At 33.6% G+C, this 16480-nt stretch overlaps 2 protein-coding genes across 3 annotated transcripts in view; one reads left to right on the forward strand and one right to left on the reverse strand.

Annotated features, from left to right (window-relative positions):
• The first annotated feature begins 3169 nt into the window (after positions 1–3169).
• gchfr (GTP cyclohydrolase I feedback regulator) lies at positions 3170–8273 on the forward strand. 2 transcript variants are annotated; one of them, XM_026286664.1, is made up of 3 exons: positions 3170–3327; positions 4225–4319; positions 7634–8273. In XM_026286664.1, exons 1-3 carry the CDS (start codon positions 3292–3294, stop codon positions 7770–7772), a joined length of 270 nt encoding a protein of 89 aa, XP_026142449.1. In that variant the 5' UTR covers positions 3170–3291; the 3' UTR covers positions 7773–8273. The 2 variants fall into 2 exon arrangements, with proteins under 2 accessions (XP_026142449.1, XP_026142450.1); XM_026286665.1 differs by having other exon boundaries at positions 3174–3327; positions 4228–4319.
• A 1981-nt stretch (positions 8274–10254) lies between these two features.
• The window catches only part of dnajc17 (DnaJ (Hsp40) homolog, subfamily C, member 17), a 43914-nt gene continuing 37688 nt past the window's right edge, over positions 10255–16480 (reverse strand). The window contains exon 11 of the mRNA XM_026286666.1: positions 10255–10423. Within this exon, the coding sequence (XP_026142451.1) occupies positions 10301–10423 (123 nt within the window). The 3' untranslated portion in view covers positions 10255–10300. The remainder of the gene's footprint in view (positions 10424–16480) is intronic.

Raw genomic sequence — 16480 nt, forward strand, 5'->3', positions numbered from 1 at the left:
CACACATATCTGCACTTTTAAGAGGTTTTGTAATGCATATGTTCTGTCTGACTTGTTTTTTGGCAGCTCTATCTTTGTTCTCTCTCGAGGAACATATAAAAGTAATGAAGTTGTCACGCCATTGGCTGCTGTTTCAGATGCATGAGATTCGACACGTTCAGCTGCACCAGCAAACAGACTGCAGAGCAATGATTACAATAAAATACTGAATAAACCAACTTAAAACAACCAAAAGTGATGTTTTAGTCAATAAAATGGTGAGTCCTCCTTGTATTAACCAAATGTTTTGTTCATGATTTACAGATTTATTGTTCTTGTTTGATAGGAAAACAACACACAGGGGCAAAAACGTTCATGTAAAAGTCAGTCATCTGAATGTAATTCTGCACCATTTTCACTCAGTGCTAGTAAATTTAACATAAAAAAAGAAAGAACATTGAATTAGAAATTACATTTTGAAGTTGAAAGACTGAAACAGCATTTTTGAAGGCAAAGCATAGCTTTGAAGAGTAACATCCTTTTGCAGGAATTCATAATTTGTTTATTAAGTGTCCACGAAAGAGCTAAATGAGTCTCAAAAGACAATTTTCTTAAAAGTGTGCGTTTTATAACGGTGTATGCAGTAAATAAATCAGTCGACATGAGTAAATGTGACGCTTTCCTTCCTCAGAATGTGTAAAGCCGGTTTTCCTTTCAATTCAGGAGAGAATAATTAAAACAGATAGATGAAATTCCTGATTCTGAGACAGTAAAAATCAGGGCTGGGCTTTTTTGTCTGAAAGGATTTGAGTCTGTGTTCAGCTCTCAAAAACATTAATAAGAGTTATCAATAAATCATGCCCCAAAAAAAGAAAGAAAAACTTCTAACATCGAGTTCCCTGAGTTTGAAGCTTGAATTTGACTCTTATATGGTGGATGTTTTACACTTTTTCCATATTACAGACATGTAGAATGAAACTGAAAGAGCCAAAACAAAAAGAGAAAGAAACAAACATGAAGGGGAAATCGAGAGATAAAATGCTAAATTAAAGAGGACGGAAATGCAGCAGCGACACTCCATTCACACAGCATTTCCACACCTCAAACCATCCATGTGTGCTTTTAGAGAACTGATCAGCTGCCAGGTGTTGAGAATACTAATGTTATTGATCAGAGAGGCTCAGTTATTGGCTGCCTCATCAACCACAGGCCACGCCCACTGCACGCTACGGCACAGAAATCTTTTCAGAATAACACACTTAACGTTCAAATGTTCAAGCAACTTCTAAGTTCTTATTCTAAGTCGACTTTTATGAAATAAAGGTTTTTCTCAAATACTCGCTGGACACAATTATTGGCGCTAATCTACTTACATTTAGATGCGAAGACACAATCAACTTTGCTTTAAAATGCATTGCAAGATCTTCTAAATGAACTGGAGTCACTTCCGTAAAGTGTAATTACTGTCAAGAAAAGTCAGAATTACACAAAATAAACTCATAATTACAAAACAAAATTAAGAAGTGAAAGATTTTAACTCTGAATTCAGAGGAAAAAAGTTAGAATTGCTAGAAAGAATAACAACAACAACAACATCAGAAAAGTCACCAGTCACCACTGCAAAAAATAAACTCAGAATTACAAGAAAAGTCAGAATTGCTACAAATATACTCGAATTACAAGAAATTAACTAATATTTGTGAAAAATAAACTTAGAGCTACAAGAAAGTCAGAGTTGTGAGAAATAGATTCAGAATTACACAAAAAATTGTCAGAATTGTGATAAGTTCAGAATTACAAGAAAAAAAGTCAGAATTGTGAAATATAAACTTAGAATTAGAAAGAAAAAAAATCCTGTTGTGAGATATACAATAAAATAAAAACAAAAACAAATAAAAAACAAATTTAATCAAAAAAAAAAAAAAGTCCAAATTGTCCAAATTGTTAGACAAAAAAAGTTGCAATTACCTTTTTTTTTTCACAAATTATTTTTCCAAACCAGCACCGAGTGAATCATGTAGTGTTTAGTAGAAGTATCCAGTGTCTTAATTGACGTTGCAGTGTAATGCGGACAGGGCTGCAGGTGTAAAGGGTGTTCCAGTATCACACTGATCAGAGCTCATGTAAATCCAGAACAGATGAAGGCTTTGAGATCCGCGTGTTTAACTGCGGTTATTACTGATGTTATCGAGCTCCTGCTGCTGTTGGGACTTCATTTCCTCAGCACTCTGAGAGACTACAACCTCGTTTTACAATGATTACAACTGCTTTTAGAAGGAAATTAGCAATTCTGCCGTAAGGAAATGAAAGTCCAACCACCAAGGTTGAAGAGAAATCAAAGACACTGTAATATGAGCATGAACCTTGCAAATTAGCAAACTCAATATCCGAGTGTGTTCAGATCAATAACAGCTAATATCACAAGCTAATATTCTCTATGCACTAATGAAATAGCTTTTTAATGAATGGGTTCATTTTGGATGGTCTGGTCAGGGCTTTAAGATTAATAAACCAGATTATATAATCATAAAACTTGAAACTTACTTGACAGGTCTGCAGTTTAAAACTGTTTTCCCCATCTGCAGCTTTCATGTCAAATCTCTCGTCTCTGTGAGAACTGAGAGGAAAATGATGCACTTGTGTTGAGTTTGTTAAACTGATCCTTTTTTATTACATAGAAACGAATCAGTAACTCAGATTATATCCTGAGGAAGAATCTATCATTCTCTCAAGGTTATGAACACAATTTCTTCTATTAACATTAACATATAAAGTAGTCTGGTCTTTAATAATGTTCTCAAAATATAAGCACAAATTATCATTCTTGGAACTTTTTTCCTAGTTGGACGTTCTTCTGACATCATTGTTTCAGAACGTTCAGAGAACATTCGAATTAACTTTAATGTTACAAAGTAGCGTTAAAGCTCCCACAGTTTGCAACATAGTAACATGGAATATGTTGCCTCAACATTCGAAAAAGAAAATAAACGGTTGTAAATTATTTAAAGAGGTGGACGTTTTGAAAGTTCAGAAATACAGTTTTAATAACTTCTATATTTAATTATGTAAAATATTAATGCATAACATTGATCTGACATAATATCCTACATCATCTGGACGCTGATTGGAGGAGCGCGGTGGGCGTTTCCGCATTCCGCCAGCGGCTCGCAGTCGCTGATTGGTGGAGCGCGGTGGGCGTTTCCGCATTCCAGCGCGAGCGCGCACACGAGCCGAGCGCAGCGCGGAGACAGACGCGACGCATCCGAGACCCTCCTCGATATTCCGCTGGAAAGTTGCCCGTTCTGCGCCGGGATGCCGTACATCCTCATCAGCACACAGATCAGACTGGTGCGTATGAAGCACGAGACTGAAGCGAGCGCAGATCTGAGCGTCATGCACAGCAGTGATTATGTTATTATGATGCATCAGAGGATTACAGGTGCATGCATTCCGCATTGGAGTTGTTGGTGTTACATTAGTAACCCGCCTACGCAGAAAATATATTTTGACATGATGTGTGCTCTATACTTTTAATGATATGTGATGATAATCATTCTATTCAAACGAGGAAGTCTAATGTTTGCATTTCGTGCGTGTGTAGCTCGTGCACCTGTCTGTGTGACCTGGAGCATAAAGTGAAAGTGAATCATTGATTCAAGCCACAGCATACACTATACTAGAGTCATACTTAAAGGAATAGTTTAGCCAAAAAGTAATATGTGCTCACCCTCATGCCATCCGAAATGTTGTCTAGATGAATGGGTGCCGTCAGAATGAGAGTCCAAACAGCTGATGAAAACATTACAATAATCCACAGCACTCCAGTCCATCATTTAACATCTGGAAAATGTTTAGAGCTGTTTAAACGCTGCTTGATCTGTGCAGATTTCTCTCCTGATTCAGACCAGAACACTTTTTCACTTGAGGAAGTGTTATTATGGATTATAGACTCTATGTGTTTGAGTTAAAATCATCTTAATGCTGGATGTGTTTCAGGTTTTGTCTTCTCAGGATGTTCACTGATGGATTATTGTGATGTTTTTATCAGACTCTGATTCTGACGGCACCCATTCACTGCAGAGCATCCATTGATGAGACACTGATGCAGTGCTACATTTCTCCTAAATTTGATTAAGAAACAAACATAAAAAAAAAACACTTAACAAAAGACATTGCATTGATAAAAGCACAGTTCTAGTGTTGAAAAGGGATCATATTAAGTGGTCAAACCGCGCTTGTTTTCAGGAGACGGGGCCCACAATGGTCGGTGACGAATATTCCGATCCATCCATCATGAACTACCTCGGAGCCCGGAAAACAACCATGCTGGGAAACAACTTGTAAGTGTTTGGTAACCTGATGTGCTGTAGTTATTTTCAGACTAATGAGTTAAAGCCAAGACATTAGCTTCCCGTTTTGCTGATTTGCCAAAAATGCTTAATATGATGCTGAATTTTAAAATAACCGATAGCGTTTTAAATAGATAGAATTTTAAATTGTATATGCATCAGCTTTCATGCACTTCTCAAAATAATACTAGCAGAAAAATCACAGGCTTCTCTCTGAACTATTTAAAGCGCATCGCAGTGTTAATTTCGTTGACTAAATATTTTCGTCATTATTTTCGTCACGAATATATTTTTGCCGACGAAAACGAAACGAAAACTAAAATAGAAGGCACTGATGGAGACTAAAACTATGACTAAATTGATTGACATTATCGGCAACGAATAAAGGACGAGACGAAAATAGACTGTGACGAAAATCAAATCAGCAGACGGCAGAGATGCGAGGAATGAGCAAAAGAACCGGCAAAACAGAACAGACTGCATGAGAGAAGAGAACCAATCAGAGCCTGACTTATTGAGACGTGAAGCGAAGGTTTTCAGTTTTTATGAGCTCCCGGGAAGTCGGCATTCGAAGAGGTGATAGGGACTTTAAGCAACAGCCTCTGGTGGAACGGCAACGCCATTCTGGCGTTGTATTGCGCCTGCGCGAATTTAACTGCTACTTTGTGACGTTCTAATTTAACGGTCTACTACGGGAGAACAGCTGATTTGCCGGAGTCGCTACAACGTGAGAGGTTAGGTAAATAAATGTTATGTTTTTAGACTTATTTACATCATACAATATTAAAAACTCCTCTTCTGACAAAAGATTGTCATTTAACGCCAAAAGCAATCCTTCTCTTGCTTTTTTAAATTATATATTTTTTTGGATCTCAATAAATGAATTAATGCTGCGTTGCGCTGTTCTGTTTTACCGTTGCTTAGTGACTTTTACGTTCTTGGCTACAGCGGTGTGACGGCAAACTTCCGGTCGCTGTAGCCGTTCCATTCGCAGCTGTTGCTTAAAGTCCCTACTGTCTAAAAGAGCGACAAAATGTCCACAGCTCACTTCACGTTTGACGACGAACAAAACAAAACAAAGTGTAAAGCACGCGGAGCGCTCATTCGTGGCAAGAACACAACCAATTTGAAAAGACATTTACAGACGAGCCACCCGGACATTTTCTCAAATGTAATTTTACAACGATGTTCTTTTGTTTATTGAGCTAAGAAAAATTGGAATAGTGCAGTGCGTAGATGTTGTAGCATTAAATATTACGAACTGAAAAGTAATGTAAAATAGCCCCTTCTTCAAATTAGATGCGAGTACAATACTAATACGTAATATCATGATAAATACATTTGATTAATACTAATGTTTAGTATATTTTATAATGTTCTACTTGTTGACAATATCACAAATATTTCTATATTAGTCATGTGAAACGTGAATGTTCACATCCTATCATTATACATACAAATCTAGCAATATTGTAGTATTTAAAACATACAATATTGCTAGACAAATGAATACCTTATAAAATCTTGTTACTTTTTTTATCCACCCAACTTATTAAATATTTACTTTAAATGTATGCACTTATTGTTCAGCTCAGCTGTAAGCTTTAAGGTCCTGGACCTAACTTTATTTTTCTTTTATTGATGGTCAATTGGCAGCTAGTTATTGTTTACATTATCATGACAGTGTTTGTTGCTGCATGAAAGCTTTTGAATCGAAATAAAGACACAGTTGTGTTGAAATAAAGTTGAATTTGTGTTTTATATAATTTGTTTAAGTTTGTTTCCTATACCAGCTGTAAAAAATTGTCTAGTAAATCTGTTATTGATTTTAGTCTTATTTTAGTCGACTAAAATACCAAGCAATTTTAGTCGACTAAAATACCAAGCAATTTTAGTCGACTAAAATAAGACTAAAATTAAAACAAATCAGATGACTAAAACTTGACTAAAACTAAAAAGAATTATAGTCAAAAGACTAAGACTAAAACTAAATTAAAATTTCGTGTCAAAATTAACACTGGCGCATCGTTAAACTTTTAATATGTAAAAAACTGTATATGTTTAAATACTCCATTAAAAGAACTATACACATGAGCTTTTTCACAATTTGGAACAGATGAAGCAGAAAACATTTTCTTCTGTCATTAGCTATAATTCTAACCTTGAAATCAGGATTAGTCATCAAATAATGTCATGCATGTGAAAATGGGCCGAGAATTGATCAGAGTCTGGCTCAGATTCGGACAGGAATCATGTGTTTGTGATGATTAAAGATTAATACAAGATTTCTTCGACAGAGAAATGATTCTTAAAAGCAGAAATCCTACAAAATGCATCACTAGCACAAAATTATCACTAGGCTGAATATATTTGCTAAATAAATTTAAGCATTGCAAAAGAAAATAAAGTTTTGGACAGGAAAATGAAAAAATATATAAATAAAGAATTAAAAAGAGGAAAATCAATGATTCCACAACACATATTTTCCATCATAGCTTCTAATTTATTTGCAACGCCGCTTTTATTTTGTTTTTCATTCGAGTGTGAGCTCACGACAGAGAAAAGTATTGTAAGCTCACACTTGATCGAAACACAAAATAAAAACAGTGTTGAAATTATATTAGAAGCTATGGCCATGAAAAAAAAAAATGTTACGAAATCGGTTTCATTTTATATTTTAGTTATTTATTTTGGTTTGCAAAACTTACTTTTTTCTTGTAATAATTTCATTTTCTTTTGCAATTTTTTTTTTTTTTTTTGTTTGCTTAAAAGCTCATTTAATTTTTTCTCAATATTTTTATTTTCTTTAGAAATTATATTTGTTTGCAAAAAGCACATTTATTTTTTTCTCAGTCATTTTACTTTTGCAATTATTTATTTTTGTTTGCAAAAAGCATTTTTTTTAACAAAACTTTGATTAACTTTTGTCATTATTCATTTTTGTTTGCAAAAGCACATTTATCTTTTCATAATACTTTCATTTACTTTTGCAATTATTTATTTTTGTTTGCAAAAAGCATTTTTTTTTTACAAAACTTTGATTTACCTTTGTCATTATTCATTTTTGTTTGCAAAAGCAAAATTTTTTTTTTTTTTACAATACTTTCATTTACTTTTCCAACTATTTTTGTTTGCAAAAAGCACTTTTATTTTTTCATAATACTTTCATTTACTTTTGCGATTATTTTTGTTTGCAAAAGCACATTAATTTTTTTCTCAATGCGCAAATAAATTTGGCCCTGAGTTGACTCCATACAGAAGCTCATCTTTAACTAAATCATTGGTGATATCTGTGTGTGTCACAGCTCCGAGTATCACGTGGACGAACCGCCGAGACTCGTCTTGGACAAACTGGAACAGATTGGGTTCAGAGTGGTCAGCATGACAGGAGTCGGTCAAACGCTGGTCTGGTGTCTCTATAAAGAGACGAGTGACTCGCTGTGACTCCGTGGCTCGTGTACTGCAGGTAAACATGGTAAACGAGGCGAAGAAGGGTATTAATCAAGAGATCTCAGAAACTATCATGTGTGAGGTTATTAAAATCAAAACATCTGTCTCAATTAGCAATATTATCATCAATGTGCTTTCTCTGATTTATGGATTTAGCTTTTTGTTAACACTTTTATATGACGGGAAAGTAGGTTTTGTTTAGTGATTGTAGTAATATAAACAATATAATTAAGGAACATCATAAGAAACATTATTCTGTTATGTTGCATCTGTAGTTTTGACTTTGACGTTATCTTGAATAAATAAATGCTTTGCAATGAAACATCAGTTTTTAAAATCCTGTTGTAGCTCAAAATCAGTTCTGAACAGTTGTTTACAGTGTTTGTACGTAAACATATATTTTGTCTGTACTGAACTCTGATATATTAAAATTGTTTCTGTATGTGTGTGACAAGCTGTAATTAACAATAAAATAAAAAGTATGATCTTTTCAAAGGGGTTTAAAAGTGCTGCATGTTGGTGATTCAAAGCTGTAAATATTCAAGCCTAATCTGATCGTATAGTATTTAGCTACACAGTGTTCCTTTAGTATCATTAAGATATTTGTATAGTTTTTATTAATATTTTGAATCAGTATTTATTTTTGTTTTGCATTTAAAGTTTAGTTATTTAAAGGTTTTTAATGTGTCTATGTAATTTTAATAACCTCTATTTAAATTTTTGTTTATGTTGTCCTTTTATTTAAATGTTATTATGATTTTATGCTTTTTTTTGTCATTAGGTACTTGTTTTTGTTTTAAATAGGTCAATATAGTTTTTATTCGTTTTTATTTCAGGTTTAATTGTTTTAGCACATCAAGTTAAAACTAAATAAAAATGATAAATGCAACTAACTGAAAAAGCCATATTTATTATTATTTTTTAATGGTTTTAGTTTGTTAACCATAATAACCCAGCTACTGTATAAAGGGCCAAAAATCAATTTGTTTTTTTTTTGTTGTTTTTTTTTAAATCAAATGTATTTATTTTACTTTAACTTTAGTTGACGTCTTAGTAGTTTTGTTGTATTATTGATCTTTTTTTTTTTTTCAGTTTTTTTTTTTTTAACAAATGTTTTTAATTGGTTTTAATTTTAGTTTTAACATAATAACCCAGCTATGATGGGTTCAAAAATCAAACCGATAAAAAATAAATAAATATATATATATATATATACATATATATATATATATTATTATTATTATTATTATTTATTTTTTTAAATTTAAAAAATCTAATCCAATTCTCTACATTTCAATTTAAAAAAAATTAAACTTGAAAAAGAAATTGTAAATGAGGTAATGTTTGAAGGGAATGTTCCAGTTCTTCCTCTGTGGGGTGACTCCGGGTGAAGACACTTCTTCAGGACGCCGGCTGTAATTGTGTTTCCTGTGCTGTAATGCGAACGGGACGCTTCTTTCCAGGAACATCAGAGAAAAGGCCACAGAAGTAAACAGAACCATGTGAAGGTTTAAAAGGCTTCTGAGAAAAGGGTCTCACTGGAGTCGCAGCGGTTTGATGGTGAGGAACACGCCACACGCCACACAATCCTGCAGTGATGGATGTGCACTGAACACGCAGGACAGAGATGACAGACGGCCCTTTACATGATTGATGTGCACATTGTTCCAAATAACATTTCTGAAAAATGTAACATTTAATTTTGGGCTGTCACCATGAGCTTGAGATCTGCTGGCTTTCGCTCTCATCTCAAAGAAAGAATGATAACTACCTGCAGCCATCAACAGCCAATCAGCTGAGCCGTAAATGTCATGTGACTAATGACTCTTAAAGCCACAGGACTGGCTGATGATAATCTAAGAAAAATATAGCATTATAAAATGCTCTTAGAAACCAAAAAAAAATAAAAAAAAATTATATATATACATTTTTAAACCACATTGTTGTTTTTTTTTTTTTTTTTTTTTTTCGGACAAAAATATTCTGTTGTTTCCTCCACAGAAATAAACTAAAATATATCTATTATCTATATTAAAAATTTTTTTTTTTAGGTTTTTCAGAATAAGGATTGCTCTGAATAAAGTTGAGAGATAAAAAGTCACAATTACCTTTAATATAAATAAATAAAAAAAATAGAATCAAGATGTAAACTCATAATTACAAAAAAAGAGAAAAAAGTCAGAATTTTGAAATAAAAAAGATAAAATCTTAACTCTAAATCTCTAAAACTTGATGCAACTGATGAAAAATATTGACTTTAAAGAACCAATTACACTTTAAATGCAAGATATTTCACCAGTCATAATAACAATCATCTGTTTGTCCAAAGAATATCATTCTGCATGGCCTCTGATCTGAACGGGACGATTAAACACTGAATCATTCCCATCTCTCTGCACTTTAATAGAATAACACTCTAGTCTTCATAGAGCTGAACTGAACTGGTTTCAGAGTCGATGAACTCAACACTGACAGATATTGATCAGAAGGTTTTATTGATCAGTGCGAGTTTAACTGTAGAGTCACGCCGTCTCGTCCTCTTCCTCCTGCCTCTTCATCTCCTCGATCAGCCTCTTCCTCTCCTCCGCCTGTCTGAGTCTCATCAGCACCACGCTCTCGTAATCACGCTCGCTGCGCAGAGCGCTCTGACACACACACACACACACGTTACAGTCAGCAGGTGTGAAGGCAAGTTAACATTTTTTTTCTCTCTTTTTTTGCATTGCATTGCCATAATGCCATGAATTTAAGACTTTCTGCTCCTTAATGTGTAAAAATCTGCATTAAGACTTTAAGAAACCCTGACGCACACAAACACAATCAGAAAACTTATTACACACATTAATGCATTAAACTGTTTAAAAAATGTTAGCCTGAATGCACTGTAAGTCACTTTTGATAAAAGCGTCTGCTAAATGCAAACACTGAATTAGCATACAAATTAATATCATGAATTTCTGTAAAGCTGCTTTGAAACAATTTGTATTGACAGAATAAAAACTAAACTTCTGTACTGTCATTACTTTTATTTATTTACTTTTTATAGTATTTTTATACGCATTTTTGTATTTTGTTGTGTTTTTGTAAAATGCAATTTCAAAATCAAATGCAATTTTTAAATAAATATTGAATAAAATAAAAAAATTAAAACAGCCCCCAACCCTTATACAAAAATAAATATATAAATAAATATTAAAACAAATAAAATAAAAAAATAAAATAAGGAGCCAAATAAAAAAAAAATATTTGATCCAAATCAATGACATGGAAGTGCCATTTTCTTCTATAATAATAAATAATTATAATACATGTAATATATATTTGTTTGAGACAAGCTGAAATTGAATGTACCATTAAGCATGGTCCAGTTAAATACCAATAAAAAAGTTTAGAAGCAAAATGAAATATTGAGCTGAAAGATGTAGTACAGCGCGTGAAGAGAAACAGGATCAATGGTGCTGAAGGATTTAAGAGCAGAGATGAAGCGAGTGCGTGTCTACAAACTGAGACGAGCAGAGAAAGTGATTCTGCATCTGGAAGAGATGACTGGGGTCTCGCATCAACCCCAGACAGAGAGAGAGAGAGAGAGAGAGAGAGAGAGAGAGAGAGAGAGAGAGACAGAGAGAGAGAGAGACAGAGAGAGAGAGAGAGAGAGAGAGAGCGAGGGGAAGCACAGCATTCCGGAAGGAGGGCCGTGATTATCATTCCAGCTCCATGAGCTCAGGCTCCATCTCCCACCTAACCAGCAAATATCACGCAAGCTCAATTAAGTAAATAAACAACTGCTGCATCTTCAATAAACCAAACAAAAGCAGCATCTCTTTACACAAACTTTCCAGAGAAGTTTCCATCGGAAGAGACTCGCAGGTCTGAACACTGAACATCACGGCTCCAGAGACACAGAGAAGATCTAACCAGTGAAAACAGAGCCCACTTCTAATCAATGCTGCTCTTCTCTCCTCAAAAATAAAACATCAACATCCATAATAATCAGAAGTGTTTCTCGAGCAGTAAATCATCATATTTTCATGATTTCTGAAGATCATGTGACACTGAAGACTGGAGGAATGATGCTGAAAATACAGCGGAGCATCACAGAAATACATTACGCCGAGCCAGATAACGAACAAAACATTGACTCGTTCTCGAGTGAAGAACCGTTTCTGTCAGACGCGTCCGATTCGTGAACTGAGGAGCTGATGATACTGCGCATGTGTGATTCAGCGTGAAGCAGACCGACACACAGAGCATCTGAACTGAACTGATTCTTTTGGTGATTGATTCTGAACTGATTCTGTGCTAGTGTTATGGGTGCGGCGGGTGAACCGAAGGCTTGAATCAAGGGCAATCATCGCAAATGACGGCATTGCATCGAGCGCAAAAGAACTGGTGAACCGTTTTCTTCAACCGAACTGTCCGAAAGAACTACTGGTGATCCGAAAACCAATGCAACCGGTTCTTCACTCGTGAACGAGTCAGTCTATTGTTCGTTATCTGGCTCGGCTTGGTGTTCATCACAGCAGTTCAGTCAGTGTACTGTTTGAGTAAATGAATTACTCCGGGATATTGGTTTGTTTGAACTCAGAGGGAGTGTCAGCCACATTAAACAAGTTAACAGCTTAATTCATCTGTGGATTAATGCGTATTAGAGATGCGAACCGTTTAAAACGATTCAGTTCGATTTGGTGAACTGGTTCAAAAAGATCCGGTTACATCGAATGATTCGTTCGCAAACCGGATATGACAAACTGCTTTGTTTTGAACTCTCTCACAACAGACACGGAAGAGAAGACAATGCTGAATAAAGTCGTCGTTTTTGTTATTTTTGGACTAAAATGTATTTTCGATGCTTCAAAATATTCTAACTGACCCTCTGATGTCACATGGACTACTTTGAAGATGTTTTTCTTACCTTTCTGGACATGGACAGTAGACCGTACACACAGCTTCAATGGAGGGACTGAGAGCTCTCGGACTAAATCTAAAATATCTTAAACTGTGTCCTGAAGATAAACGGAGATCTCACGGGTTTGGAACGACATGAGGGTGAGTTATTAATGACATAATTTTGCTATTTGGGTGAACTAACCCTTTAATCTAATATGTCTATTATATTTTAGCTTTTAGAAAAAGAATTTGCCAGAAGCGTTCATGTTTGCCTGACCAAAGTCACTCAACAACATCACGTAATTACGCTTTCCAAACTCATGATCAGACTTCCCAGCATGCCGTGTGTGTGTGTGTGTGTGTGTGTGTGTGTGTGCGGTTCATGACTAAAGCACAGAGAGACGTGAATCAGACGCTTCTGAGTGTGAACACAACTGTGACGAGACGACAGCATCTGTTAAATGAGTTCATGTGAACTGACATCACTCTTTTTCTTTCTTACACACATTAAAACAAGCTGAAACAGGGACAGTTTTTAAGCTGCCCATAGAAATTAATTTAAACTAAAAATGAAGCACTTTCACAGGTGCACACTAAATTTCAGATCCAGAGTCAGTTATAATTATTCACTGGAATATAGTATTATTTGTATACTATTATAGTATTTATTAATATTTTGAATTATTCTTCAGTTTTGTATTCTTTAATCATATTTTTCTAGTTTTGGTAATTTTCTAATTTATTTCTGTAAATTTATTTATTTCTGTAAAATTCATATTTTATTTCAGCTTTATTTCTGTTAACGGAAAAAAATACCATGTTTATTATAGTTTTAGGTAACATTATGCATGTCATCTTTAAAAAAAAAATCGATTTATTTTGATTTCCATTTTAGTTCTTTGACTCTATTAACATTTCTATTTATTTTAGATTTTATTTCAACTATTTCAGTTCATAAAAAAGATTCATAAACATTAGTGATTGACAAATGATTCATAATTTTAGTTAATAATATCTGCTTGTTATTTGTATTTTTTTTATTTTGTTCTATTTTTTTCTATTTAGCCTTAATTTATTTTTATTTCAGTTTTACTTTTAGAAACGTTGCTACTTAAAATTAAACTTATTTATTCGGTTGCTTAGGAAACATTTCAAAAATTAAAGTTTTGAATGTTTTTATGTAACATTTGTTTCATTTTATTTCAGTTAACAACTACATTTAGTTTTAGTTAATGATAGAAACACTTGTAATTTTTCTTTTTTTTAAATTCTATTCAGCCTCAATTTGTTTTTATTTCCGTTTCAGTAATTGTAGTACCTAAACCTATTTTAGTTTATTTTCAAGGCAGTTTCTACTTTTTAAATTTTTTAAGGTTTTTATATAACATTTATATTTTATTTCATATTTATATAATTGGAGTTGAGATCGAGTGCTGAAAGCCTGAGAACCTCCTCCACATCTGTCAACACAAGCGCTCAGAGTAATAAACGAGTGTCAGACGCCTAATTTAGATCATTATGAGGCTCAAAGCCACTACAACACAACCAAATCAAGAGAAATGAACAGATCACATGAGTCTGAATGGAGAAACTACTTCAACTTTGCACAAGGATGCAAGGATATAAAGGCACTTCTGTTTATTTAATAGTCACGAAGTTAACACTTTATTTTTTAAATTATTAGCATCATTATTTTCAGTGTCTGTTTTTTGAACAAGGAGTCTTAAACATTGCTATTTTATTCCCATAATTGTCTGCTACAGATGAACGTAGTTTAGAAATGTTTATGACCTCATATTATTTGAGAAGCTACATGTAAAATTAAAATTAAAAAATTCAAGATAAAATTAATAAATATAAAATACATTGTATATTTATATATACAATTAAATAAAATATAAAAAATAAAATAAAATATTAAAATACAAACACACACACACACGTAATATATACATAAATAATAAAAAATTGGTTAAATATTAATTAAATATGATTTTAACTAAATTTAAATAAATATGCACATTTATTAAAAAAAATATATAAAAATATATAAATTTTTAATAAAATGCATGTAAAATAAAAAAGTTAAAAGGTTATAAATTATGAAAAAATATATATTATATAAAATACTTTAAAAATGTGACACAACTTACAATTATTGTTTGACTGTACAGCAATTTCTTTTCCGTGTTAAAGAATAAAACCTTACCCAGGACACCTGGTCACACAATACAGACAAAAGGGTAAAGCTAATAAAGGCGTTTGAACAAAGTATGGATGTAGTTGCACACAACTATAAAGGGAGTTTAAGAAAAGACAAAAAAAACGGATTCTGATGTAGTAAATGTGAACATGAGCATGCATGCTTGAGTTAATGTGGCGGCAGCAAACCTAAAAGTAAATAAAAGAGGCGAGATAAACACAACTAACTTTAACTTGATCCTTCAATCTGTCTGGATAGTTTTGGAGCGATAACTCTCATCATGCCAACAGCTACAGAACACAGATGTTCAGAAATACTCATTACACAACATAATCACATACTGATTTTCTGAGTAAAAGCTCATTAATGTGCAGCAGATTCGATCACATTCTCTTCATTATAACGTCAGAGGCATTCAGTGAAGAATGTAACACACACCCACGGTTATCCATTAAAGCTGTATTTACAGTAAAGCTGGCATAGTGTGTGTGTGATCCCATCTGATCTCATTAATGTGCAGCGCAGAGCACAAATATTGCTTTAAAACTCTCCAAACGGCACATCCTTGATTTAATAATCACATGTGTGTGCCAGGAGACGTGAGGAGGTCAACATCTCAGAAGGACAGACGTGTATTAGCACGCACACCGCATTAATAACACGCAACATACAATAAAATACATAAAAAAATACATGCCAGAATGATATTAGTGTTCTAGAGAAAGAAGCTAAAATAATGCACTGAATAGTTTTATTTGAATTGATCAAGGATGCATTAAAAAATTAACTTTTTATTAATCTGTGAATCCTAAAAAATTAAATGCATCACAGTTTCCACAAAAATATTAATGTGTTCAACATTGATAATAATCAGAAATGTTTCTTGAGCAGTAAATCATCATATTTTCATGATTTCTGAAGATCATGTGACACTGAAGACTGGAGGAATGATGCTGAAAATACAGCGGAGCATCACAGAAATAAATTATATAAATTATATTTAAAGAGATATTCACAGCTATTTAAAATCATAATAATATTTCAATATTTTTAAAGTATTTTTGATCAATTAAATCCAGCATTGGTGAGTAAAAACATTAATTGATTTTGACTTTGAAAACCATATATAGCCTAGTCTGTTCCAAAAACCTAGTGCGCTCCCTACCTAGACAGCAAGGGAGAAAATGGAGAAAGCTATCCCAGAATGCACTGCAGTGCATGGCGGACAAATCAATAGAAATGTTTATTATAAAGCGTAATATATTGCATTCAGCATTCAAATGCAATAGTATAATTAAAAATGCACATTTTAAAGTGCTAATCATTCACTCATGCTGCCTATGAAGACAACACGTGATTGTTAAGCATGCGATATTTCATCACTCATAGGCTTGTTTAGCTGAGCGATTAAGAGTAAAAAGAAAATTCGAAGACCAATAATAAGACAATAGCAGCCGCAAGAGCACTTGGAAGCGTTTCCCAGAAACAAGAAGAACAGAGTAGAAGAAGAAATCTGTACAAAACACAACCGCAGAAACCAGAGTCTGGACGCGACTCAACAATCTCAAGCTCTCGAAAAAAGAAGGCCAAAGTCATCAGGACGCATTGCAGG

The sequence above is a fragment of the Carassius auratus genome, chromosome 17 (genome assembly GCF_003368295.1).
Source record: "Carassius auratus strain Wakin chromosome 17, ASM336829v1, whole genome shotgun sequence".
NCBI classification, from domain to species: domain Eukaryota; kingdom Metazoa; phylum Chordata; class Actinopteri; order Cypriniformes; family Cyprinidae; genus Carassius; species Carassius auratus.